The following is a 26,111-nucleotide window of genomic DNA, read 5'->3' as shown; positions in this document are numbered from 1 at the left end:
TGCAGTGTCCCCTGCAGCCCTCTACCACATGGTCACCCAGCTCACAGTGCAGTGTCCCCTGCAGCCCTCTACCACATGGTCACCCAGCTCAGAAGGCACTGTCCCCTGCAACACTCTACCACATGGTTACTCACCTCGGAATGTCAGCAGAGTCCAGCTTGAGAAACCCTAATAGACAACAATTATTTCATATCTTTTAGGCAGCCAGTTCCGCACTTGGTGGCCCTACTCTAACGCATGCAGTGACCAGAGCCACAAAAATGCTCACAGCAACCGCCATGCCCACTGTAGCAACATCAGTTCAGTCTCCATATAGGTAAGTGATGATGGATGTGGGAGATACATAACACGCAAATATAGATCAGTTTAAAAACATAATTAGTATCTTTTTTCCCTATATAGGTCCCTCAATTATTGATTTCCTCATTTACAATCATGATTTTTGCAAGCAGTAGTATCCTAGGCATTATATATTCTTCATCATGTACTCCCAAATCTGTGCTTTTGAAAATCTGTATGTAGGTCATCAGCAGAACCACCCAAGTGTGGCTCTGTCCCTACCCCTCTACCCAGTGACAGGCGTTCTTGTTGCTTTCATTTGACTCATTTCACTTTTATTCTGTGTAGCATGAGTAACCAACTCTTTAGGATGAAATAAACGTGTTCTTTGTACGTGGAGTAATTTTTTTCAAGTTTGAAATATTTACTAACTAGCTACAGCTTTTCCCTTTGAATAGTGAAATCCATTGTGCATTATAATGTGATCATAGTCTGCTAAACTATCAATTAGTGAGAATTTTATCCCCAAATATTTGTTTTAAAACTTTGACAGTATCTCTTACTCAGAGTGCTGTTTTAAGTTTTCAGATATTATCAGTGAAATCTGAATTTAGTATTTCCTATAGTTCTTTCGTATAGTGAGGAGAAACAATGCATATTTAGAACATTATATTGAAGTAATTAAACTACATTTGTGCTCATACAAATTCGAGCCTTTATTTACCAGTTAGCAGCCCCAGATGGAAAAACCCTGGCAGGTCCTCAGGGAAGGGCTTACTCTGTGTACCTTCCTCTGCTGCCCTCTAGTGGTGGGTACTCTCAGGGTCTCTGTCTACTCGAATTACAGTAAAATTTACTTATTTTTATTCACAATTAGGGATATTCCTTTGCTTTGCAAAGCCTTGCTTTAAAAGAGGAATAAAGGCAAAGGGTCCTTGCCCACATTATTTTTTTGCCTTCTTGTTAAAAATGAATACTGTGTCACTATGCATACTACTAATATGAAGGAAGGCAGCAGAGCTCAGCCCTTATCAGGCTTCATTTTCAAATGGCAGAAGTAATTACAGATTCAAGTCACGGCAGGAACGCTAACCTGACTTCACATGCCCACGTTCTTGGCACTATGTCTCAAACAGACTTCCACTAAGAATGTGAAGTCAGTTCCGAGTTAACGTGTTTGTAAGGTCTGATCGATCTGTCTATCTCTGTGACTCAGTTCCCCAGTGATCTGTCTATCTCGTGAATCAGAATAGAAGTGCGTTTATGGGCTGCTGGATTGAGGCTGTCAAATTGCTGCAACTTGAAATGGGTGTAGTTTTTTGTTTTAGTTTTTTTCTCTTAACTAAGTGCTTTTGATTCTGGATCATTTCATATTTGGGTGACTCCAGAGAAAAAACACATAATTTTAAAATATTTTTACTAAAAACCGGAAATAGTGTTAATAAGAATGTGTAATTTCAAAGTTGAATTTAAACAAGAACATGTAGCTTATCTCATTTCACTAGTTGTGAAGGAACTTTTCAATATTCATAATTGTTCCCATTCATGGGGAAAGGTGTCTTTTCCCATCTTTCCAGTGTTTTAATTCATTATTGAGGCATAATTAAAACAGTTCACTCAACAATTCCCTCACTTCTTATAGCACTAAAGATATTTCATCTGAATTTCAAGTTCTAGTTCTTATCCATAAACCAGAAGAATTTAGAACTCTGATAAGTATATTTCAGAGAACTGTTAAAATGTGTTTAACCAGTTGTTTTTAAAGTGAAATTTTCAGTACTATTAATCAGCATTCCAGGCCAATTGTTATACATTTGTAGTTCCTCTTTTCAGGTTTAGTAATATACCTATTTAAAATATCTAAACTATCTGTGTTTGAGTGGGGTTCCTCAATTTCCATTTCATAATGTTAATACATGTAGTTTGGCACTGTGACTGTATAAGCTGTGGGATTTTACAGTCCTGTTGTTACAGATGATACAATTCCATAGATCCTTTACCAACACAGACTTGTCACTTAGGAACAGCAGTTTGTATTTGTAGTATACTTACTGCTTTGTGTTTGTCTTGTAATTTTTAGGCATTTCAGAACTTTGTCAGATTTCATAGAATTTTGTGGTATATTTTAGTTATAAGATTATGAGAGTCATATTCACTGATTGTTCCTCATTGATGGTTTGCTGAACAGATAGGCCTGGAAACCCAGGTCTTCTATTTATGGAGTGACTGTCTAGAGAAAGCAAAAGAAGAAAGAAGAACAGGGCAGGCGCATGGGGTGGGCAGGCTTCTCCTCCTTACTCCGTCTGTGCACCACACCTGCGGGCTGGCCGCACCACCTCCCCTCACTAAGCGAGACGGAAATTCAATCTTAGCAGGTTTCAGCCTGTGACCAGCGAGTGCTATGATTGTGGTTTTGGTGAAACAGTAAAATTGAGCTCAGATCAGCAATTCATTTCGAGTACATTAAAAAAACTTTTTTTTTTTAAATCCATAGATCCACTAAACTTGTGATAATTGAGAGATTGCTGCTCCTGGCAGAGCGCTATGTGATCACTATAGAGGTGAGCCTTTTTTCCTTTTAAAGCAACTTCATTCGTCATATCATGGGACAAAATGTGATGTCCTGTTATTTCTGACATGCTCCGTAGTGGCACCGTGCATCTGACTCGTGTCTCTTACATCTTTTTCAAGGATTTTTACTCTGTTCCGCGAACTATTCTACCTCATGGTGCCTCATTTCATGGACATCTTTTAACTCTTAATGTTACCTATGAGTCTACCAAAGATACCTTCACTGTCGAGGTGGGTTCACGTTCAGCTCTGTTGCCACTTCCTTGCTGCTTATCTTGTTATTTTCATAAGAACAGTCTTGATTAAGACAGTTGCATGAATGATGAGTCTTAAAGCTGTTTGGTAAACAAATTTAGAATAATGATCTGAAATGAAAGGAAACTATGGACTATAAGCATATAAATAAATACATAATATCAGACGGTGATCAGAACACAGGCTGAGCTAATAGGACGCAGGGTGATGGGTGCGCGTGAAGTATTTAAGGTAAAGATGAGCAGGAAAGGTCTCTCTGAGGTGGTGACATTTGAGCACAAACTTGAGTAAAGTGACGGTAAATGATGTTTGCAGGCAAATTCCCGGCAAAGGGAGTAGCCGGTAGAGAGACCATCAAGCTGGCTGGTGTGGGCAGAGTGCAGGGGATTGGGGAGTGGAAGGAGAGCTAGGAACGTCTTCTCACGCGTGTGGGGAGGGAACCAGAAGACAGCCCCCCGGGCAGGACGCTAGTCTTCGGGCTCTGCTGCGTCCGCAGCTGCCCGAATGCCGCCCACGTGGTAGCTGCTCACTGTCAGTAGGTGAACGGATTCTCTCATAGCGGTGTAAAATTCTGTTTTACAGGCTCACAGTAATGAGACCATAGGGAGCGTCCGGTGGAAGATAGCCAAGCAGTTGTGCTCTCCTGTGGATAATATACAGATATTTACAAATGATAGCCTGGTAGGTTTGAATGAGCAGTTTTTCTGAATAATAAATGGATCCGATTTGACTCTTATCCTGATATGAGTAATTTCTTCTTCCTTTCCCTCTCAGTAATTAAGAAATCACTTTTTGCAGCTGACAGTGAATAAAGATCAAAAGCTCCTCCACCAACTGGGCTTCTCTGATGAGCAAGTCCTCACAGTAAAGACTTCGGGCAGTGGGACCCCATCTGGGAGCTCAGCAGATTCCTCAACCAGCTCCGGCAGCAGCAGCAGTGGAGTTTTTAGTTCTTCATATGCCATGGAGCAGGTACTGGGTGATACGTCTCAATCTAAAAACAAGAATTTCACAGTCATTATCTTTATGCCTTCAGCCCATGTAGATGTGGATTATGTCCTTTATTTCTCGCACAAGTACCGATTCTTCAGAACAGTATAACAGAAACGCTGGGAAAAGAAGATGTATAATTTATCGTCTTCTAAATCTTGGAACCTCCTGCGTCCGAGTCATTCTCATACACCTCTCTTCATTGATTCATTGATCTTTCTCTCTCTACTGGGCATTCCCTTTAGCATTCGAGCGTGTTGTGTTATTTCTGCCCTCAGGAACAAACCCCTTCATCCCAGTCCCACCTTTCATTACAGCCCTATTTTCTCCTTCTCAAATCAGCAGAAGTCCTTGAAAGAGTTGCCTGAGCTGTTTGCAGCTTCTTTCTTGCTGTCTTCTCCTGACCCCTCCCTGGAAGAGCTGGGCTCTGTTCAAGTTAGTCTGTCGCCTCCTCCCAGTCCTCATCTTCTGGATGCCTCAGAGGAGCTGGTACATGTGACCTCTCACCTCTGACCTGCTCTCCTCACTGGGCTGCTAGGACTCTCCTGGCTCTCCCAGCCTCTGCCTGCTTCTTTTTATTTCTCTCCACGATCTCTCATGGAGCCGTTCCCTGGTCAGTTCTTAGAGCTCTCCTCAGTCCCTCCATGCCCTTAGGAATCCCGTCCAGTCGCAAAGCTTTGCGTACCATGTTTCCCCAAAAATCAGACACTGTTGTGTTTATTTTTTCTCAAGAAGACACACTAGAGCTTATTTTCAGGGGATGTCTTATTTTTATGAAGTATAATACAACAATCTACATTTATTCAAATATAGTTAAGTCATCTTCTTCTGGAACCTGATAGGGGAGCCGACCTTGTTGGTGGGGCTGGTGCTAGGGATGTGTGAACTGCTTTCCCCTAGCCATTCTCACATGCGAAATAGGATGCCTGGGACAGAGGTTACCACATGTATACCCGCACAAGTGCGAATGGCTCCGAGAAAGGAGCTGTGGCAGATGAAAGATATTCCAGGCTTCCTTACCACTCTGTGCCAAAATGTAGGGCATGGGTATACAGATACGCTGCATAGCCACGCCCATCACTAGGTCTTATTATTGGGGTAGGGCTTATATTTAACAAATGCATAGAAATCCTGCTAAGGCTTATTTTTTGGATAGGTCTTATTTGGGGGAAACATGGTATTATATGTGCATTGATAACTCCCCACCTTTTACCTCTAGCCTGAAGTTCAAATATATGCGTCTGTCTGCTTACTTAGTATCTCCTCTTAAATGTCCTAATTTATCCAAAACTGAGCTCCTGCTTTCCAAACACCTCAGCCCCACCCTGGGCCCCTTCTTCGCACTGTCTCACTGTGTCTCGAATCATAGCATTGCCAGTCTGCTCATTGCTTATGCCAAATTCCTTGGGTCCCCTCTTTCACACCTATATCTGTCAGCAAATTCTTGACACTACATTTAAAATTAATCCAGAATCCAGCTGCTTTTCTCTACCTCTACACCTTGCATGCTGCTCTAGGGCGAACGTCATCTCTCACCTCAGTAGTGCCCAAGCTGGGCTCATGGCTTTTGCTCTTAACACCATTCTAGACTCTTCTCTGTGGGTACCCAGCAGCTCATGTAAAACACAAGTCAGACCATGCTACTCCTTGGCTCAAATCCTCCAGTGGCTCCGGTTGCGCTCAGCATAAGAGCCAGAGTCTTTACTGGGACCCTCAGGGCCTATCTGATTTTCCCTCTGGAACCTCTCCAAGGTTATCTCCTGTGACCTCCCCTCCCTGGACTCCACTCGTCCTGGCTTCCAGGCTGGTCCTTAGACACAGCAGGGCCTGTGCACGGGCTCTTCCCTGTGCCTGGACTACTCTCCAACTTCCAGCCGGCCCACTCTCACTTTCCTCAGCGTTCACTCACTTGCTGCCTCTCAGTGCGCCTGTTCCACAGTCTGTCTCCATTTCCCACCCTTTCTTACTCCTATACTACGTCTCATTTCCCTTCCCTACTTTATTTTTGTTTTGTTTTGTTTGAGACAGGGTCTTGCTCTGCCCAAACTAGACTGCTGTGGTGTCAGCTTACAGCAATACCTGGGTTCAAATGACCCTCCTGCCTCAGCCTCCCAAGTAGCTGGGACTACAGGTGCCCACCACCACACCCGGCTGAATTTTCTGTTTTTCGTAGAGCTGGGGTCTCATTCTTGTTCAGGCTCATCTGGAACTCCCAAGTTCCGACCATCCTCCCACCTCAACTGTCCAGAGTGCTGGAATTACAGGAGTGAGCCACCACGGTGCCCGGCTACCTACTTTATTTTTTAAACATGTGATCTATTTTATGCATCTTGTTTGTCTGTAGTAAGTAGTTCCGTGGGAGCATATTTTTGTCTGTTTCATTCACCGCCTCATTCCCAAACCTAAACAGGGCCTGGGATGTGATCGGTGCTTAGTATTCGAATGACTTCAGGAATCGGTCAAATTATTTTGTACCTTTCCTCTGTCAAGACTGAGCTTGACTCCAGGGCTACAAAGCTGAAGAAGACTGTAAGACTGTTTTGCTCTTTAGGCTTTTATAGTCTAGAAGCAAGCTGATATGAAGTTAAGGTATTTAAAAGATGACTAGAGATTTTTTTGATGATTATTATATATGCTCCTTAAATTTAATTCCAAATGTAAGGTCTTTGTGCGATGGTCTTTTTCTCTTACACAGCATAACTTTGCTGTAGATATCGAAGAACTCCTCAGTTTCAGTGTAGGCTGAGTATGGATCCCTTAGGACTTTTGGAATATTCGCGTAGATGTAATGAGGTATCGTGGGGATGGGACCCAAGTCTAAACACTAAGTAGTGGCATGACAGTGAATAGCAACCTTTAGGTTTAGCGTTTTTAAGCTACCTATATTTATTCTGAATTCATAGAACTCTTCCCATGTACAGATGCATCGTACGTGGTGTCTGGTTTCTTACTTCTTACGTGTATAATCAGAAGTGCTTTAATCACGTCTGAACCTCTTCTATGCAGTAATACTCATTTTGTCTTTTCTGATCTTTAGTAAAATAAAGGGTAGCTTCCTGTCAAGTTACGTACGCCTCTGTGTTGTGTGTGAATGTGTATGTATAAAACGCTAATTTACTTTTGCTTTCAAATCGCCTGGTTTGCTCCGGAGGGTGGTGCCCACTCTGTTTGAGGTTCCTCTCACATGCCTGTGCTTTCCCCTCAGCTCCTGCCAGCTCTTGGCACCTTCATCCTCCAGGTGGCCGGGAGACGGAGAGCAGGCCTGCCCCCTGGAAGGCAGGGCCCGCATCCAGTGCACCCGCGGCTGCCTCAGTGCAGAGGGCGCTGCGCCCCCTCGGGCTACATAGTGGCCAGCCTTTCAGAGCTTGTATTTTTACTGGCTGTAAGTCTGATGAGAAAAGGGGAAGGTTCTTTTTGTAAATGTGAATCTGTGTTTGCTTTTCTCCCTTAGGAGAAATCCCTCCCTGGTGTCGTGATGGCTCTCGTGTGCAATGTGTTTGACATGCTTTACCAGCTGGCCAATCTGGAGGAGCCCAGGTAAATAGAGAGATTTGCGAGGCCTGAAAGAAAATTGCTAAGGTTAGAGACTAAGGAGTGCTTCCCTTGAAACAGCGGTTCTCAGCCTGTGGGTCACAACCCCTTTGGGGTTCAAACAACTCTTTCACAGGGGTCCCCTAAATACTTCCTGCTTATCAAGTATTTACATTATGATTCATAACAGTAGCAAAATTACAATTATGAATTAGCAATGAAAATAATTTTATGGTTGGGGGTCACCACAACATGAGGAACTGTATTAGAGGGTCGCGGTGTTAGGAAGGTTGAGAACCACTGCCTTGAAATGTATTTTACTTTCCATCCCATACCAAATTACTTTGTCATTAAACTGTGGCTTATATGAAAAACTTTATATTTGAAAAATTTCAGGATAACTCTACGTGTACGAAAGCTTCTGCTCTTGATACCCACGGATCCAGCCATCCAGGAAGCTCTTGATCAACTGGATTCTCTAGGAAGAAAGGTTTGAGAGTCTCTTTGATGTTATTTAACTAGCGTGGGAATTCTGTGTCATAATTCAGTGAAAATACAACCTGAAACCACATTACGGTACTATGATACTATCTTTCCATAGCACATTTCTTCTTTTGGAAAATACCTTTGCCATACATAAGTAAGATCACAGCCTCACGTTGACTTTTGAATTATCTATATAGAGTCGATACTGACATCAGATGCTAGAACTGGACAAGCCTTTAATGTACTTCTGCCCCTCCCCCCAACCCCCTCTCTCCCACCCCCCCACATCACATGTTAGGAGACCTAGGCCTAGAGATGAGGTTAATTGTTGTTAGGAGACCTAGGCCTAGAGAGATGAAGTTCGTTGTTCAAGATCCAGGCTTGAGTTCCAATTCACTTGATGTTTTTCTTCAGTCGTGATTCCTTTTTGAATTTGATTGTTGCAAATGCTGAGTTGCTTATATAAATGGGTTATTGTTTATTTTTTTCATAGTTGATTTTTAAAGTTCATTTTGTCTCATTTTTAGAATGTGTTCCATAATGTAGTCTCAGAATAAATTCATTTAGAAAAAGTTGTTAGAACTAAGTTTTGTGATTTGTATCTTAGTGGTTAAAATTTAGATCAGCTCAGTCATATTTATGGTTTATTAATTTGAGGAAGAAAAGAAATAATGGAATTATAAAATATATATAGCACTAGTGTTAGCTTTAAAAAAATTCTCAAGATTACCACTTCAGCAGTCTTATAATTTCCTTATCAATATTTAGGAAGACAAACTTTAAACACAGAAATAAATTAAAATGACCTAGCTAGGATTGCTTAGGTTATATTCCCAAAAGCATTCATGTACTTCATATACTACTTTGAATATCATTTAACACTCAGAATTTGTACGATGAAGTTGATGTTTTGTTAAACCACGGAATGATGTGGTTTTATTAAGTTAATTTTTAGAAAATTTCGTTTTTAATATTAAAAAGTATTAGAATATGTGCTGAGGTCTATTTCTCTATAATTTGTGCTTTGAAGATGTGTTTTTATTTTTTTCATTGTTTTAAACTTAGAAAACACTGCTGTCTGAGTCGAGTTCTCAGTCTTCGAAATCTCCGTCTCTGTCTTCAAAGCAACAGCACCAGCCCAGCGCCAGTTCAATTCTAGAAAGTCTGTTTCGATCCTTTGCTCCAGGAATGTCCACCTTCAGAGTGCTCTACAACTTAGAAGTAAGAGGGCTGATTTCTTTGCATTTCATTCTGACAGATCCATTTGAGTTTCTAGATTCATGCTTTTAGAAATCAGAAACAAATAAGATTCTGTTATTACGGAGAGATCTGTTAGAGAATGGGTTTTTAAAAAATAGAGCATAATTTGATGCTATTTTTTACCTTTGAAAATGCTTGATTATTTTCATTTTATACCTGTGTATGTTGTTCCACTTGCAAAATAGCATCTAAATAAATAATTAGGAAAGACAGTGTATTAAACACGGAAGTTTTGCGTTTCTGTGTACTATGAATTATTAATTCTCAGCTTCTTGACTGAATGCATCCTGATTTTTTTAAAAGCTATTATAATTTATTGTTGTTCATGAAGCTTTGTGAGGAGTTCATCAGGAATCATGTTAGTATTATTTCAAGGTTAAAAAAATAGTGTTGGAGGAACTAGAGCAAAGAATCATTTTTATTACTGTCTTCATCCTTTCAGCCTGCTGTCATAAATTAATAGAGAAAACATTTACTTCTCAGAGTTCTGAGGCTGGGGAGGCTGGGGAGTCCCAGAGCAGGGCTCCAGCAGGTTCAGTGTCTGGTGCTGGCTGGCTTCCTAGCTCATGGATGGCTGTCTTCTCACTGTGTCCTCACTTTCAAAATGATGAACTTTGGGGAACACAAACATTCGATCCATTGTAACTACCTCCTCAAAAGTAGCTTTAAGCTAATAGATTGAGTTCAGTAAACATTTAATAACTGTTTACTACCTTTAAGTCATTGTGGTAGTTAAGGGGTCAGGTCTGAAAAGATGAGATATTTACTCCAAGATTTTATGAATAAGACTTAGGAGAAGCTGAATGTACTCAGTCCAGAAAGTCAAGCTTTAACAAAGCACCATAAGAAAGTTACCAAGGGGAAACAGTTTGCTCTTGGAAACTGGTAGGTCAGACCGTTGTGCCACTTTAATCCAGTAAACCTGCAGGTACAGTAAGGCTCGAATGATTTTGCTTTGTCCTAGGAAAGTATGTCCAGGCACTTATTTATTAAAGAATCCGTATTATTGCCTAAGCACCTTAGCTATTACATCACGCGTCTTGAGTTCACAAAGTTCATAATTGTTAAGAGAGAACCTGCAGGTTTTCCCAAGTTCTGTTTCACCTGACAGTCTAATTTGGAGGATGTAGTTATACTCATTCATGTTCCTACTCCACTTGTTAATCTATATGTCCAAGATGCGGTAACATTTCATATTTGCTTTAAAGCAATCAATCATTCTTGTGAAAAGATGTGTTGGGTTCAAAAGGAAAATATATTTAGCCAATATTTTTAAAATAAAACATGTTCTTATTTAATATGGACATTTAAAAATGTATGGAATACTCCAAAACAGAAAATTGCCTAGAAATTTTTGGCCAAGTGAAGCTTATGTAAAGCTTAATTGTGAACTGGCTGCCAGGTTTGTGACTGGCTTTTGAATGATTAGCTCAAAGTTAAGGTATAATTTTTAACATGCTCATTTGAGAGCACCTAGAAAAACACAGTGGTCCCCTAGTTTGTCTAGCTTGTCATCAGCTACCTTAATAGCTCCAGTATAATTTTTAGGACTCCTGAGTAACTGTGAGTTCCTTTGATAGGTTGTGTTTTACTTTAGTACACACAAAATATTTGGAAGATATAACCTTCCCTAAAGAACTTACTTTTTTGCTGTCACCTGAGAGGTTAATTTCTTAGTATTTTGCTCCCTAACTTAACATTTGTGCACTAAGAAACTTCAAAGTGGGTATTCTGGATACCCATTTCTTGGAAGAGACCTATCATCTTCACTGAATTGTTGATTAAGCATGGGAGCTGAAGAGCTGCGTACTCCCAGAAGGCTCAGCAGAGCCAGGGTTCCCCTTCTCCTGTAATGCTCAGTGTCCAAGGCTGGTGAGCCTGCGTCCCTGCTAGCAACCTTGGAAGCAAGCAGCTTTATCAAAAATCTCACATTAAATATCTAAACTTACAAAAACCCATAGGTTCATAGAAGCAGAAGAGGATATTGAACTATATCTAGTTTAAAACCAGGGCAAAAATGTGTTTAAATTTTTTGAGTCATAACATGTAACTAAGCAGTTGTTTACTGAACACTTGTTTTGTGCTGGCGCTTGTGCTAAGTACCTTTACTTCATATTATCTTACTTAATCCAGGAAACCTTCAGGTAAAGGTAATACAAGCCTCATTTAGCTGATGAGAAAACTGAAGCAAAGAGAAAATTAGGGCTGGGCACGGTGGCTCATGCCTGTAGGCTCAGCACTTTGAGAGGCCAAGGTGAGGGGATCGCCTGAGGCCAGGAGTTTGAGACCAACCTGAGCACCTTAACAAGACCCTGTGGCTATAAAAAAAAGGGTGGAGGGATACCATGCCTAAGGACTCTCAGCTGGAAGGTGGCAGAAGGAGAGTGTGGACTAGACCTGTAGGCTTGCACTGTAGTTTGTGTGAACTTCTGCCCAGCCAGTGCAGTCAGTTGACCTCTGCTTAGGTAGGTATTGCAGAGTCACAGAAGGGGCCTGGTGTTAAGGTGAGACACATCTCGGTTGGCATTGTAACCATGCGGGCGATCACTTCATCTCAGTCCCCTCGCCTGTAAGGCAAAGGAACAGCCCATACACTGTAGATCCTCAGTAAATAGGAGTGAGAGTCGTCATTAGGGAACTCTCCTGGCATTTTTACTTACAGGCAATTTTATAAGACTTTGATTTATGTACTTCCTAAAGAACATCGCTAGTATATCACAGAGAGTTAGCTGTTCTTATCTAAATCTGAGGGTCTGGGACTTTCACATTCGCCAGTTGCATGAAAAGGAGTTTTCTTGAGAACAGCAAGATTTGTCTTCCTCAGTAAATAGAATATGGAAAATGGGATTATTTTAATTGTGAAACATCAGTCTCCATACACATGTGTGTGGGGAGAGACAGTATTCAACATTTAAGGGGAGTCTAACTCGAATGTCTGAATTGTCTGAAGGTTTAACTTAGTAAAGAAGTAATCCCTGCTGGAAATGCTGGGATAGTTAGTTGTGCTCATCTGTTTCCTAGGTTCTCAGCTCCAAACTCATGCCAACCGCGGATGATGACATGGCAAGAAGCTGTGCCAAATCCTTCTGTGAGAACTTCCTCAGAGCAGGAGGCTTGAGGTTAGAGTTTTAATGTGATGTTGCGGGAGCTGAAAAGGGAAGGTGCTCACTTTAGTTATTTTCTCCTTCAAAGCCTCGCTTGTTCCTACAGGGATTATGTGGAGCTTTAGGAAAGTTGTAAGAAAGAATGATGTGCCAGGCCTTTAGAGTATTTTAATTCATTTCATAACTTTTGATTGTTTAAAAAAACTCACAGGAGCACATCTCTTTTCCCCCAGTAATGAGGAAAATTCTGAAAAAGAGGAGAGGCAAGAAGGCTGTATCTGTAACTTTGCTGTCCCCCATCAGTTAGAAATACGGTGAATTTAATTCCCTGTAAGTCCGTGTCGTGTAAGGCCTTAGTGCTGGGGATGTACAGATCAATTAGATGTTACCGTCGCCCTTGATAGGCTCGTGGTTTAACCAAGAACAACAAACAGCGAGATAACCATATTATTAAATATTAAAGCAGAGGCATATAAAAAGTGGATGGTGAAGGGAGAGTAGTTGGTGGGACCACACCTGCGGTGCATCTTACAGGGTACATGTGGCATTTACTAGGTGTGGAATATACATGTCTTAACACGATAACTGAGAAAATGCCGTGAAGGCTGTGTTGACCGGTTTGATGAAAGCATTTCAGATTGTATATAAAACCAGCACATTGTACCCCCAATGGCATTAATGTACACAGCTATGATTTAATTTTTAAAAAAGTGTCTGGGGTAAAACAGGAGAAGAAAGTAGGAATTCAATTGGATCCATTTGCTTAGGGTCATGGGTTAGGAAGTATTTCCCAGCAAATGGCCTTTGAGGTGGGAATTGACAAATGGCAAGAAGCCCCCAGTGATGTGAGGACGAGGGGGAGGCAGGACGAGTGACAGCATGGCCTGTGACATCTGCCTGGGGAGGCCAGCTCCAGAGATGAAAGGGAGAAACAGGTAAGGAAAGGTCACACTGAGGAATTTCAGCACTGTCGTGTATGATGGGACAACAAGCCGTTTCTAAGCCAGGAATTCCCTAGAACGATCTCGCTGGCGGCTGCAACAGGGATGAAGGTAAGTGGGAGAGCTCAGGAAGGGAGAGGGGCTGAGAGCTGCAGCCGTGGTCCAGAGGAGTGGGGACAGAACGGTAGTTACAGAGCAAAGTGGGCACGTTTCCGTGACTCCCGAGGTAGAGGGGGACACTTATAAAATGGCCCTGTGATTTCTAGCTTGGGAGAGAGGCTGAGCGGAGAGTGGTCAGTGTGGGAAGGAGAGGAGGCGGAGGAAGGTGAGAGAAGCGACTCTGGCCGCAGATGAGGCCCTGGGAGTCGTGGGAAGTGGGTGTTTGCACATAGTGCTCAGGGGAGCAGTGGAGAACGGCACCGAGATTTGGGAGATTTGGGAGCGTGTGAGTAAAGCTGTTAGGGTGTCATCCGCTGAGTGCTGCGTGTCAGGGGAGGGTTTTACAGAATCGTGTGTAGACATCTCTGCTTTCAGAAGAGTGAGAAAAAAAGGAGGGCTGGGCGGTGGGAGGAAAGAAGAGCTGAAGGGCAGTTTGGCCTTTCTGCTTCAGTTTCAGCGTGGTTCTCTTATAGGCTGGCTGACCGGGGCCAGCGAGGGAAAAAAGAATAAAAGTTTAGATTGCATGTGAAAACCCCACTCTGTACCCCAGAAGTACATTAATGGACATAGTTACCATTCAATTAAAAAAAAAAAGAATAGAAGTTTAAAAAGTGCTCTAGAAGGAAGGAGGAGTAGGGAGGTTTCTTTTTTTTTTTTTTTTTTTTGCAGTTTTTGGCCAGGGCTGGGTTTGAACCCACCACCTCCAGCATGTGGGGCTGGTGCCCAGGGAGGAGGAGTGGGGACCACTGAAAGCCGGAAGGAGTTCCTGCGGAGGAGTGGCAGGGAAGAGAAGAGAGACGGGTGGAGAGACAGGGAACGGGCCACAAAGGACTCCCGCCTGGCTGGACAGTCTGGCACCCGTGGAGTTTGATTCTTTGTCAGTGCCGTAGAGGTGTTTCTCTAAAACCTCCTTTCAGGTCACTCACCCATTCACAGGGCTCTGATAATAAAGGCGTCTTATTTTTGGCTTATTTGCTCATGTCAGTTCGTTGACATGATGTTAAGGCAGCGCTGGGAACAGAGCAGGGAGTGAATCCGACAAAGTCCTCGTCCCCACACAACGCAGTCTAGAGAGGAGACAAAACGATGAGTGAGTGACGTGTGCGTCAGACAGTCCCGGGAGCTGTGAGAAAAGGACAAGGGGAAGGACTGCGGGATGGAGAGGGCGGTTCAGTACAGTGATCTAGAACCAGCTTCCCTGATACGAAGACCTGAGGGAGACGAGGGAGCCAGACCTAGGGGGAGCTTTCCAGAGGAGCGGCCAGCACATCCCCCAGTGGGCACCTCCGTGGTGCCTTGGAAACCCCGGGAGGCCAGTGTTGGGGTCCTGGGACCTGACTGAGATTGTGGCGACAGCAGAGGTGGGGTTGGTCGGGTCTTAGAGGTTTCTGTGAAGGCCGGGGGCAGCTGCTGAAGAAGCTTGTGCAGAGGAGCGCCCTGATCGGACCTGTGTTTTTAGAGGATCACTCTCGGTGATCTTTTGGAGAACAGATTTGGGAGGTGAAAGGTCAAAAGTAGAAGCAAGGAGGACAGTTAGGAAGCTTGCACTTAATACAGGGTCTTGTGGGGTGAAAACACTCTTAATTAACTATGTCAGTCCTGGGTGCATTTTTGAATTGATAGTACTTCTACTACCAAGATGGCAGCTGTTCAGTGAACTGTCTCGGGTACCTTTTGGCCTAAGCTAGTAGTCTTAATTCGAATGGATCAGGTATCATAGGAAATCATTGTGATAAAAATATGTGGAATCTATATACATGTAAGAATCTTGTAGAAATTATATGTAATTGATAATATTTATGATTCTTTATATTACTGTACTTAATAGAAAATTTCCTCTGAAAGAAATAGAAGTCATGGGCGGCACCTGTGGCTCAAGGAGTAGGGCGCTGGCCCCACATGCCAGAGGTGGAGGGTTCAAACCCAGCCCCGGCCAAAAACCGCGGAAAAAAAAAAAAAAGAAATAGAAGTCATTAATGTTTGGCCTTTTTTCTTTTCTTTTCTTCGAAGTTTGGTTGTAAATGTCATGCAGAGAGATTCCATCCCATCGGAAGTAGACTACGAAACAAGGCAGGGTGTTTATTCTATCTGCCTACAACTCGCAAGGTACGTAAATGGATTCATCTTGTAAGGTGATGCTTGATTTTGGTTTTCTTCTCAAATCATCTCATCGTAAATAGTATGGAATAAATGTAGCTTTCTCTTTTTTAAGGTTTTTACTTGTTGGACAAACAATGCCCACGTTATTAGATGAAGACCTCACCAAAGATGGAATTGAAGCACTTTCTTCTCGCCCGTTCCGAAATGTTAGCCGGCAAACAAGCAGACAGATGTCCTTATGTGGGACCCCAGAAAAGTCGTCCTACCGGCAGTTGTCAGTGTCTGACAGGTCTTCCATCAGGGTTGAGGAAATCATCCCTGCTGCTCGAGTTGCAATACAAGTACGTGATTGGTGTGTTCAAAAAATTCAGTACCTCTTACTTAAATACCCCTCGTGGGTAGAGGATCTATGTGGGTATAAAAATGACTAAGACACGAATATTGGCGTCTAGAAATACATGATAACTAAGAAAGAAATCATTACCACAGAAAATGATAATTTTAAGTAGAAAGTATCAAGTGCTATAAAACTACAAAGGCAAAACATTTTATGGCTTTGAAGTAAGTAGAGTAAGGATTTGGCTCATGCCTGTAATCCCAGCACGCTGGGAGGCCCCGGGGATCCCTTGAGCTCAGGAGTTTCAGAGCAGCCTGAGCAAGAGTGAGACCTCATCGCTACTAAAAATAGAAAAACTAGCTGGATGTTGTGGCAGGTGTCTATAGTCCCAGCTACTCAGGAGGCTGAGGCAAAAGAATCACTTGAGCCCAAGAGTTTGAGGTCGCTGTGAACTATGACGCCACGGCACCCTATCCAGGGCAACAGAGTGAGACTCTGTCCTAAAGAAAAAAAAATAATAATTTCCTTCACCTTCCGTGGCATTTGAGCTAGGCCTTAAAGAATAGACGGGATTCGATGGATCAGATATTTGGATAAGCACTTGGAGAGCAAGCAAAAGGGTGGGCAGCATATGCAAAGGTAGAGACAAGACCAGAGCTCGCATGGGGGGTCACACAGGTCGCTCTGTGGACCAAAGCACAGTGGATGGGAAAGGGGAAAGTGAAACAAATTAATAATGGGTAGTTTGAGGGCACAGCCTGGAGATGAGAATCTGGGTGTCACAGATCACAGAGAGATGCTCCGAGTCTTTAACAGTATGGTAGCATGAGAAGGGCTGTCCTTCTGAATGATCTTGGAGGGAAAAGAGGCTCACAAAATTGGGACCAGGAGGAAGCTTACAGAGGTCAGGGGCGTGGCTGTAAGTGCTGTCTTTTCTCCTCACCATCTTCCCTGCTTCCTTAGACCATGGAGGTGAGTGATTTCACTTCCACCGTGGCTTGTTTCATGAGACTGTCATGGGCAGCGGCTGCAGGACGACTTGACCTCGTTGGGAGTAGCCAGCCAATTAAAGAAAGTAATTCCCTGTTTCCTGCTGGAATTCGAAACAGGCTCAGCAGTTCAGGTACTGATTAAAAAGGGACAGTAATTAGAACATTGGGCAAAAAATAACTGTGAGCATTATGTATGGGTAGGTCTATCCGAGTCGCAGAGAGGAGACTCATCAAGCTGCACACTTACCATTTGTGCACATTGCCGTGTGTGTGTCACACTTCATTTAAGAACTAAAGCATTTACACACACGGAGTAAACAGGGAGAGCTCAGCGAGTAGTTTTCTGTGTAAAAGTGTAATACCTTTTTAACATACCTGTATTTCTCAGCTTTGTTTGGTTTTTCTGCTTAGTGTGTTTCTAAATACCTCAAAAATAAAGTTTTTAAAATTGTAACATAAAATACAGGCAGTAAAAGTGTGAGATTTTTAGGAATTTTGTATGCATGTAACCCATCTGGATCAAGTTACAAGATAGGAATATTTCTAATATTTCAGGAAGGCTCCCAGATGCCCCTAAAATTGCACTGTTACTTCCATCACTTGAAATTAGAGATAAGTACTTGCCTTGTGAACATATTTTGAGTGCCTACAACTGTGTTCTAAGAAAAAACAGCATGTTTCAAATACAGCGATTAAATCTCTCTTGTTTCTTAAAGTGTTTTCTTGAAGTATGAAACGTTACACAAGGGTTCTGGAACATACATTAACAGGATATTCAGACATTGCACCGTTCCGTGGAATCCACAGTAAGCTCTGCTTGCCTGTTTTCAGGGAGCAACTGCAGCTCTGGGAGTGAAGGCGAGCCAGTGGCCCTGCACGCGGGCATCTGCGTCCGACAGCAGTCCGTGTCCACCAAAGACTCCCTAATTGCGGGAGAGGCTTTGTCTCTCCTTGTTACATGCCTGCAGCTTCGGAGCCAGCAGCTGGGTATGCAGGAGGCTGTTTGTGATTAATCTCTTTAGGGAAAGGCCAGGTTTCTGCTAGGAGTTATCGCTTCTAGACGAGGTCCTGTCAGTAGAAATGAAGAAGGGGAAGTTGGCAGGCGGAGTAGGTAAGAATGACGCGCACGTCCATTCCGAGGGAGCCTGGGTTGAGCACCTTCTCTGGACTGGGTTCCTCACTGGTTGTTGCCAGGGCAGTATGTTACACTCCAGAGCTTGCAGGCTAGTTGAGGAAGTAACCTCCATTTACTAGTTCCCAAGTTACAGAATTAGAATTAACCACCAATACCTGAAGATGACCGAGGCATTCAGAACTGTGAGAGACTCGGTTGAGCACAGTGGTTCTTACTACAATCCTAGCACTTTGGGAGGGGGAGGCAGGAGGATCAGTTGAGCTCCAGAGATGTGAGACCTCATCTCTACAGAACTTTAAAAAAAAATAGCCAGTGGTTTGTACCTGTAGTCCCAGCTACTCAGGAGGCTGAGGCAGGAGGATTGCGTGAGCCCCCAAGTTTGAAGTTGCTGTGAGCCGTGATAATGCTGCTGCACTCCAGCCTGGGCAACAGAGCAAGACCCTGTCACAAAAAAAAAAAAAATTGTGAAATTAAGATTTGCTCTTTTATATTTATTGCTGGCTTTAGTAATCTGGGGTTCATAACCTTAAATTCAGTCTCTATACTGACAGCACCTAAATTTGAGTCTGTAGCCTGGATGACCCTCCTGACATCTCCACTTGAGTATCAGATAGATGTCCCAAGCTTCACTTGCCCAGAACTGACCTGAATCTGCCCCCTATCACCTAAGGGCAGGGGTCCTCAAACTTTTTAAACAGGGGGCCAGTTCACTGTCCCTCAGACCCCAGGACAAGTCGGCTGCTAAGCAGGACAGGCAACAGTGGCAAAAACACCTGGCGGGCCAGATAAATGTCGTAGGTGGGCTGCATGTGGCCCGCAGGCCGTAGTTTGAGGATGCCTGCCTAAGGGTTTTCTCAACCTAGTTCAAGGCAGTTTTCATTCTTCCAGTTGCTCTGGCCAGAAACCTTGGGCTCATCCTTGGTATCCTTTATTCACACCTATTTCTAATCGGTCAGCACATCCTTCTTCAGCCTCTGTCCACTTTGCACCGTTAGTGCCCACTTGTTTGTTAGCACCCCCAGTTAGCCATCGTTCCTACCTGCCTGGTAGTAGCAGTGCGCCCTGACCAATCCCCACTTCCACCCTTGCAGTTAATTCTCTGCTCATTCACCAGAGTGACTTTCTAAATTGTAAGTCAGCTGGTATCAGTCCTCTTTCAAAACCTTCCGGTGGTTTCTCAGTTCACCAAGCGGTAAAGCCCCATCTTTATTAAGGACTTCAAGCCTGGTGCAGTCCACCCTGTGACACTTCTGTGCCTTCTGCTTCCCCTGCTCTCCCTCTCTCTCAGCTGCCCGGCCCCCTCACAAAAACCCCAATATCCAGGACACACTCCTGCCCTAAGGCCCTTGCACTGGCTGTTCCTCTTTCTGGAATCTTCTTTGCTTGTCTGTCCACATGGATCTCTTACTCATCTCCTACCAGGCTTTACTTGAATGTCATCTTCTTGGTGAGATGTGCCCTGATCTCCTTTTAAAAAAGATTACAGCCCCCTCTTTGCCCCAGCGCTACCCAAAACCTTTACCTTACTTTTTTCTATTAATATATCATATCTATAAGATACAATATAATCTACTTATTTATAATTTTGATGGTCATCATCCCCTCCCCAACTAGATCGTTAGCTCCGTGAGAACAGAGACTTTTGTCCATTTCATTCCCTGCTGAATCTCCAGCCCCCAAGCACTGCCTGATGCACAGCAGCCTTCCCCAGGGCATGTTCAGAGATGGCATCTTAGCAGTCCCCGTGTGAGAAGTGTCCCAGCACATAGGAGCCCTGCTCTTAGCTGCTGAGTTAGTTTCATATCACTAGAATTATTTATTTTGGAGCTATTTTCAAATCAAGATGGAAAAATTATAACTTCTCTCTGAGTTTTTAATCTGTTATCATTTGTAAATGTATCTTAGGGTCCTTTTTATAGTAGATAAGTACTGACTGTTTATCAAGGCAGGACACATTTACTCTCTAAGCACCCTGTGTGAGGTGTTGGGCTAAAACACGGGGCACGAGAATGGCCGCGACGTGGTTCCTTTTCATGAGCACCTTAAGATTTCATGGGGCAAATAAGTGAACAGACATAGAAACAGTTCTAGAAGGTTCTAAATTTTGATTCTATGTAGAAGGGATGAATTTCTGCGTAAGCTGAAGAAATTCATCAGAATTTTGAAAATGCATTACCTAACTTAGTTCCCCCCGATTCTCGTTCTTCTTAGCATCTTTCTATAACTTGCCCTGTGTTGCTGATTTTATCATTGATATTCTGCTGGGATCACCAAGTGCTGAGGTAAGGATTTCTTACATTTCTTACGAAATTCCTTTGGTCCTGTTGCTGCGTTTTCTCAGATCCCTGTGACATTGTGGGGAGGACAGGAGTGGCACAGTCTTCTCAGGGAGGTCTCAGAGGGGTCCTAGACCACGGAAGGAACAGCGACCCCGTGGACTGTACTGCCCTCCCTCCCGCTCCCTCCTCCACATTCCACCAGGAGATAGGAGATTTGTGCTACAGTTAATTCATGTTTGTATATAACAATCAAAACATTCCAGCCCACATTCAGCTGGTGTTAAGCATCAAATGTTAGTTAGAATCAGGAGAGACCAACTTCACACCATGAACTTCTGTTAGCTTGTATAATTCTGACTTTAAATGACCGTGAGGATTAACTTTTTAACCACTTTCTTATTTTCATTTACGTTAAGTTATAAACCTATTGATTAGAGTAGAACGGTAGAGTAATTTGGGAAATGAGTTCCCACACCACACTTGTTTTAATGAGCCCTAGTTTTCTCCAGTGGAAACTGTACCGTTCCAAACTGAAACACTCGTACCTTATGGTGTCCTTCAGTAACTTGAGCAAGCAGATATGTGGCCTTTGGAAGAATGTCACTTTTTAAGCAGTCTCTAAATGTGGGTTGATAAACGTCCTTTGCCACTACCCCCGTCGTTTCAGATTCGCCGGGTTGCCTGTGATCAGCTGTACACTCTCAGTCAGACGGACACGTCAGCACATCCAGAAGTGCAGAAGCCAAACCAGTTTCTCCTCGGCGTCATTCTCACGGCGCAGCTGCCTCTCTGGTCCCCAACGAGTATCATGAGAGGAGTCAACCAGAGGTATGTGGTAAAAATGAGGATAAATAACACTGCTCCCTAAAGTCCATGGTACATTATTGAGAATAGTAAAAGAATTTCTTCTTTCTTCTGCTATTTGGGGCCTGGAAGAGGGCATTTGTGTCTTTTACCCCAGTCAGGCAGCAGAGTTAGAAGAAACACTGCCAGGCTTGCTTCCGCATTGTCCCTAGTCCCGCTCCACCCCATCTGGGCCACCTACCCTAGGCAAAAAGAGCCGCTCACCGGGTTGATGAGAGAGCCCAGAACTATCTGAGCCGGTCACACCGGCCTGTCCTCCTGCGCATCACTTTCTCAGCTCACATGTTTCATAGCTCCCTGTCTGGAGGTCACTGGCACGGCCCTCTGGCTTGCTTTCTGGTTCCTGCTCCTAGGGTAGAAGCTTTTAGTTTTTCACTGAGGATGTTAGCTGTGGGCTTTTCTTATTAATATATGGCCTTTGTTAGGTTGTCGTAGTTTCCTTCTGTTCCATGTTTGTCCAGTGTCTGTCCAGTGAGAGGATGTTAAATTCCATCAAATGCTGCTTCTGGGTTTTCCCTTCTTTCTGTTGCTGTGGTATTACATTGATTTTCAGGGCTGGAGTACACTGCATTTAACCCTTTCACTGTACTGCCCGATTTGGCTGTGCTGGCAGTTTGTTGAGGGTTTTGCATCAGTATTTGTATGTAGTTTTCTTGCTGTGTATTTGGCTTTGGCTGTAGGGTAATGCAAAACAGAGGAAGTTTCCCAACAGAATGAGTTGGAGAGTGTTCCCTCCTCTTTGAAGAGCTTAAGAAGACTCAGTGTTAATTCTTTTTTAAAATGTTTGGTGGAATTTACCAGTGAACCCATCTGGTCCAGGGGGGTTTTTCGTTGGAGAGTTTTTGGTTACTGATTTGCTCTTCTTGCTATTGCAGGTTTATTCTTTTCTATTCCTTCTTGGTTTTATCTTGGCAGGTTTTGTGTTTGTAGGAATTTGTCCATATACGTATTGATTATTCCATTTGTTGACATATAGTTGCTTCTGGTACTCTCTTATATCCTTTTTAGTTCTGTAAATTCAGTAGTAATGTCCCCACTTTCATTTCTGAATTAGGAGTGAAGTAAGCTTAGGGTTATCTCTTTCTTTCTTAGTCTAGCTAAATGTTTGTCAATTTCATTGATCTTTTCAAAGAACCAAACTTTGGTTTCATTGGGGTTTTTTGTATTCTCTATTTCACTTATTTCCATTCTAATTTTCATTACTTCCTTCTGCTAGCTTTGAGTTTAGTTTGTTCTTCTTTTTCTAGTTCCTTAAGCTGTAATGGTAGGTTGTTGATTAGATATCTTTCTTTCTTTTTTCCTTTTCTGTTTTTAGTAGAGACAGGGTCTCACTCTTACTCAGGCTAGTCTAGAACTTCTGACCTGAAGGGATCCTCCTGCCTCAGTCTCCCAGAGTGCTAGGATGACAGGCGTGAGCCACCACACCTGGCTTCTGTCTTGTTCTTAATATAAGCATTTCTAGCCATAACTTTCCCTTGCATATCACTGCTTTCAGTGTATCCTGTAACTTTTACTATGTTGTGTTTTTGTTTTTAAATTTGTCTCAAATTCCTTTGTAATTTCTTCTTTCATCTATCCTTGACTTTTTAAAAGATCTTTTTTTATATATATATAAGATGTGTAACCTATAGAATTCTCTGTGAGTTATGATTTTATCTGTTGTTTGTTAGTCTTCCTTATAGGATTAAATGTTTGTATCAAGATTTGTTATGTTCTCACGCACTTATTCATATATGGAGATTTCTGGCCCATATAGCTAAGCCTCTACATAAATGTTATTTTGAAGCATTTAGCCAGTTTTAATATTCCAAGTGTCTAAATAAGGAAGAAGTGAAGATCCTGATTTCTGAGATAAGATTATTGTGGGTAACTTACAAATGTTACACATTTAGCCAACACTTAAAATTATTTTGCAGTTTACCATCAAGATTTAACCTGAATTAGACACTAGCTCTCTGCCCTCTTACATTTTTTGCTTTATAATTCCAACTTTACCTAGTTAAAATTTTCCTGAACTGATGATCCTTTTATTTGAAAGACTAATGAGTCTTTAGTTGAAATGTTTAACCCATTTTCTAAGAAGTTAAAACTGGGTCATTTCTCATTTCTGAGGAAGAGACCCACACCTTTCTTAGGGGTCTTCCGTCTACTATGAACTTCTATCTACTAATAAAAACTTTTTGCCTGCCATGCAAACAGAAGTTAAAACTGTTATGTGTGTCATTGTAAGCGTCAATTTAATATAACTAAATTTTAAGAGTTTAATATTAAGTTTCTCTAAACTTTGGGAAAGAGTTAGATGAGATTTTTGCAATATACTCTTCAAAGAATCTCTTTTAAAAATATTTGTATGTTGAATATAGATACATTTAATTTCCTATAGGATTGAATCTTTATGTGTTTGCATAATTTTGAAAATTATATCTGATAACTGTTCTTAAAGCCCAAGTTTGGAACATAATTGTCTCAATAGTAATGACGATGATAACACCAGTTACTTCTTTACATGTATTATTTATATTTTAATCCTCAGGATGGTCTAATAAGTTTGGCAATTTTATTATTTTTATTTTTGTAGCCATAATTCTTGCTTCTCATCATTAGTCCATGCCTGAGCCTTGTATGTATTTTTGTATATATGCATGCATTTTTATTTCTAATACTATAATAAGGATTTTTTAGAGAACTGCAAAGTGAAATAAGTTGTCTGGGAGAATCCCAGCTGTATGCAGTGGTGCCAGGAAACAGAATTAGCCAATTTCTGTCTGATTCTGACACCTGTGCTGTTAATGACTCTAATTGCAGAGAAAGCTTCCTTGATCGTCCCACATAAAACAAACCTTATCACTTCTCTCCTTCACTGTTTTTCTTCTTAGTGCTTGTCACCACTTGACATGTGTATATTTTTTATTTGCTGTCTCCTTTGTTCTTTTGTTCACTGTTCCCCTCAAATAGTTTCAGGCATTTGGTGGGTGCTTAGTAGGTTTGGTTGATATTTAAATGAATGACTGTGGTGAGTGTACTGTGTCCACAGTCAATGCATACGTTATTTTAAAATGTGATAGATTTAGTAAGTTGCCCTCTCTTTATACTATTATTCTTGTACTGTGTCTGCATTAGAATTGTTAATGTACTACTTATAAAAATACAGAATTTGGGGCGGCGCCTGTGGCTCAGTGAGTAGGGCGCTGGCCCCATATACCGAGAGTGGCAGGTTCAAACCTGACCCTGACCAAACTGCAACAATAACAACAACAAAAAATAGCCAGGCCTTGTGGCGGGCACGTGTAGTCCTAGCTACTTGGGAGGCTGAGGCAAGAGAATCACCTAAGCCCAAAAGCTGGAAGTTGCTGTGAGCTGTGATGCCATGGCACTCTACCAAGGGTGACAGAGAGAGCTCTGTCTCTTAAAAAAAAAAAAATACAGAATTTGAATTAATAGAAAAGTAGTTATTTTATGCTTAGGAAAATTGTCTTGCTAAATTTTTGATGACCTTGCTCTTACAAGGAGAATGTTTTCTATTTTCATATCAGCCTTTTTTAAAATAACTGAAACTTTTCTTTTTTTTAGACTATTATCTCAGTGTATGGAGTATTTTGATTTGAGGTGCCAATTATTAGATGATCTGACAAGTAAGTTAATGTTTAACTTTGATTTGTGGGACGAAGGGGCAAGGGAGGGAATAGAAGAGAAAAAAGCCAAATGGACATTTCTAAATCTGATTTACATGTCTCAGATATAGATGTAATTATAATTATTGTTTGAAGTTGAATTTTGTTTTTGTAAAAATTGCATGTGAACCCAGGTACCAGTAGTTTTTTTATCATATACCCAGTTGTTAATGTGTTGAGAAGACTTGTTGGTTTTAAAAATTGTCAAAGACTTGCGTTTTAATTATGCTGATACTAAAGTATCGTAAAGGATCTTTCTCTAATGTTATCTGTTTGGACAGTTTGTAAAGTTTTCTATGTGATCTCTCTAATGTAATCTATTCTGACAATTCTTGAAGGAAAGAGGGACTCCCTGTGGAGACCTGTTGACAGTAATAGAAGCCAGGTAGTTACTGAGTGGTAGGTGATTGTTAAAGGTTCTCTTGTAGCATGCTGAGATTTTAACCACCTGTATTTACCTTAAATAGTGCAAATTATCTTTTAGTTGGTCAGATCAAGAGGTTCTTAGTTTACATCCCAGTCTTTACACAAAGAATTTGCTTCAGCCTATAGGAAATTACTAAAATAAAAATCAATATCAACAAAAATATTAATTGGAAAAAAATGTCAAAGCCAGAAGGAAAAAACAGACCTTGCATATATGCAGGCTGTGAAGCCCCACATAGTCAGAATTTGGTTTTGAGGTTCCTGGAAGTCAGAGGTAAAAAGGAACCAATTTAGGACTAGTTGGTTTTGGTACCCTATAAGAACCAGCAGAGTGGTTTCTCAAAAGAAACAAATCTTTTTCCTACTACTTAAGTCTAAAAGAAATTTTATGCAAAAGCCTTCCTTCACGTGATGGACACACACACAGGGAGATGTGTAGGATCTAGATAGCAGAGGGGCTCGTGTGCTCACCTCGCCTGATGCCGGTTTCCTGCCAGGCTTCCAGGAAGAGCCAGCAACCGTCAGGCCAGGCCCTCTGCCCTGCTATTTGGGAACTGGAATCAGGAGTTGGCCGCACACACACAACTTTTCAAATGAATGAAAAAATTATTAATGTGTCTTGTTGAGTGGTAAATGAGGGGTCCGGGGTCTCATTATGTTCTGGGGAAGCTGAGGTGAATTAATTTTCATGAAATGTCTTGAAACCATGATTGCCAATTTTAGAGTATTTT

At 42.0% G+C, this 26,111-nt stretch overlaps 1 protein-coding gene across 3 annotated transcripts in view; it reads left to right on the top strand.

The window, feature by feature from the left end:
• The window catches only part of USP24 (ubiquitin specific peptidase 24), a 136,933-nt gene that overhangs the window by 68,387 nt on the left and 42,435 nt on the right, over window positions 1–26,111 (top strand). For all 3 annotated transcript variants that reach the window (XM_023515116.1, XM_003793119.3, XM_023515117.1), the window contains 16 exons: window positions 201–316; window positions 2,774–2,840; window positions 2,971–3,081; window positions 3,688–3,786; window positions 3,904–4,077; window positions 7,547–7,632; window positions 8,023–8,116; window positions 9,178–9,333; window positions 12,394–12,491; window positions 15,587–15,682; window positions 15,789–16,017; window positions 16,977–17,136; window positions 17,837–17,992; window positions 20,352–20,422; window positions 21,087–21,247; window positions 24,854–24,915. In XM_023515116.1, the coding sequence (XP_023370884.1) occupies window positions 201–316; window positions 2,774–2,840; window positions 2,971–3,081; window positions 3,688–3,786; window positions 3,904–4,077; window positions 7,547–7,632; window positions 8,023–8,116; window positions 9,178–9,333; window positions 12,394–12,491; window positions 15,587–15,682; window positions 15,789–16,017; window positions 16,977–17,136; window positions 17,837–17,992; window positions 20,352–20,422; window positions 21,087–21,247; window positions 24,854–24,915 (1,936 nt within the window). The remainder of the gene's footprint in view (window positions 1–200; window positions 317–2,773; window positions 2,841–2,970; window positions 3,082–3,687; window positions 3,787–3,903; window positions 4,078–7,546; window positions 7,633–8,022; window positions 8,117–9,177; window positions 9,334–12,393; window positions 12,492–15,586; window positions 15,683–15,788; window positions 16,018–16,976; window positions 17,137–17,836; window positions 17,993–20,351; window positions 20,423–21,086; window positions 21,248–24,853; window positions 24,916–26,111) is intronic.

Source organism: Otolemur garnettii, unplaced genomic scaffold (assembly GCF_000181295.1).
Source record: "Otolemur garnettii isolate 467f Iridium unplaced genomic scaffold, OtoGar3 scaffold00066, whole genome shotgun sequence".
Lineage (NCBI taxonomy): Eukaryota > Metazoa > Chordata > Mammalia > Primates > Galagidae > Otolemur > Otolemur garnettii.
The sequence above is the reverse complement of the archived record's forward strand: the minus strand, read 5'-3'. Positions and strand labels throughout refer to the sequence as shown.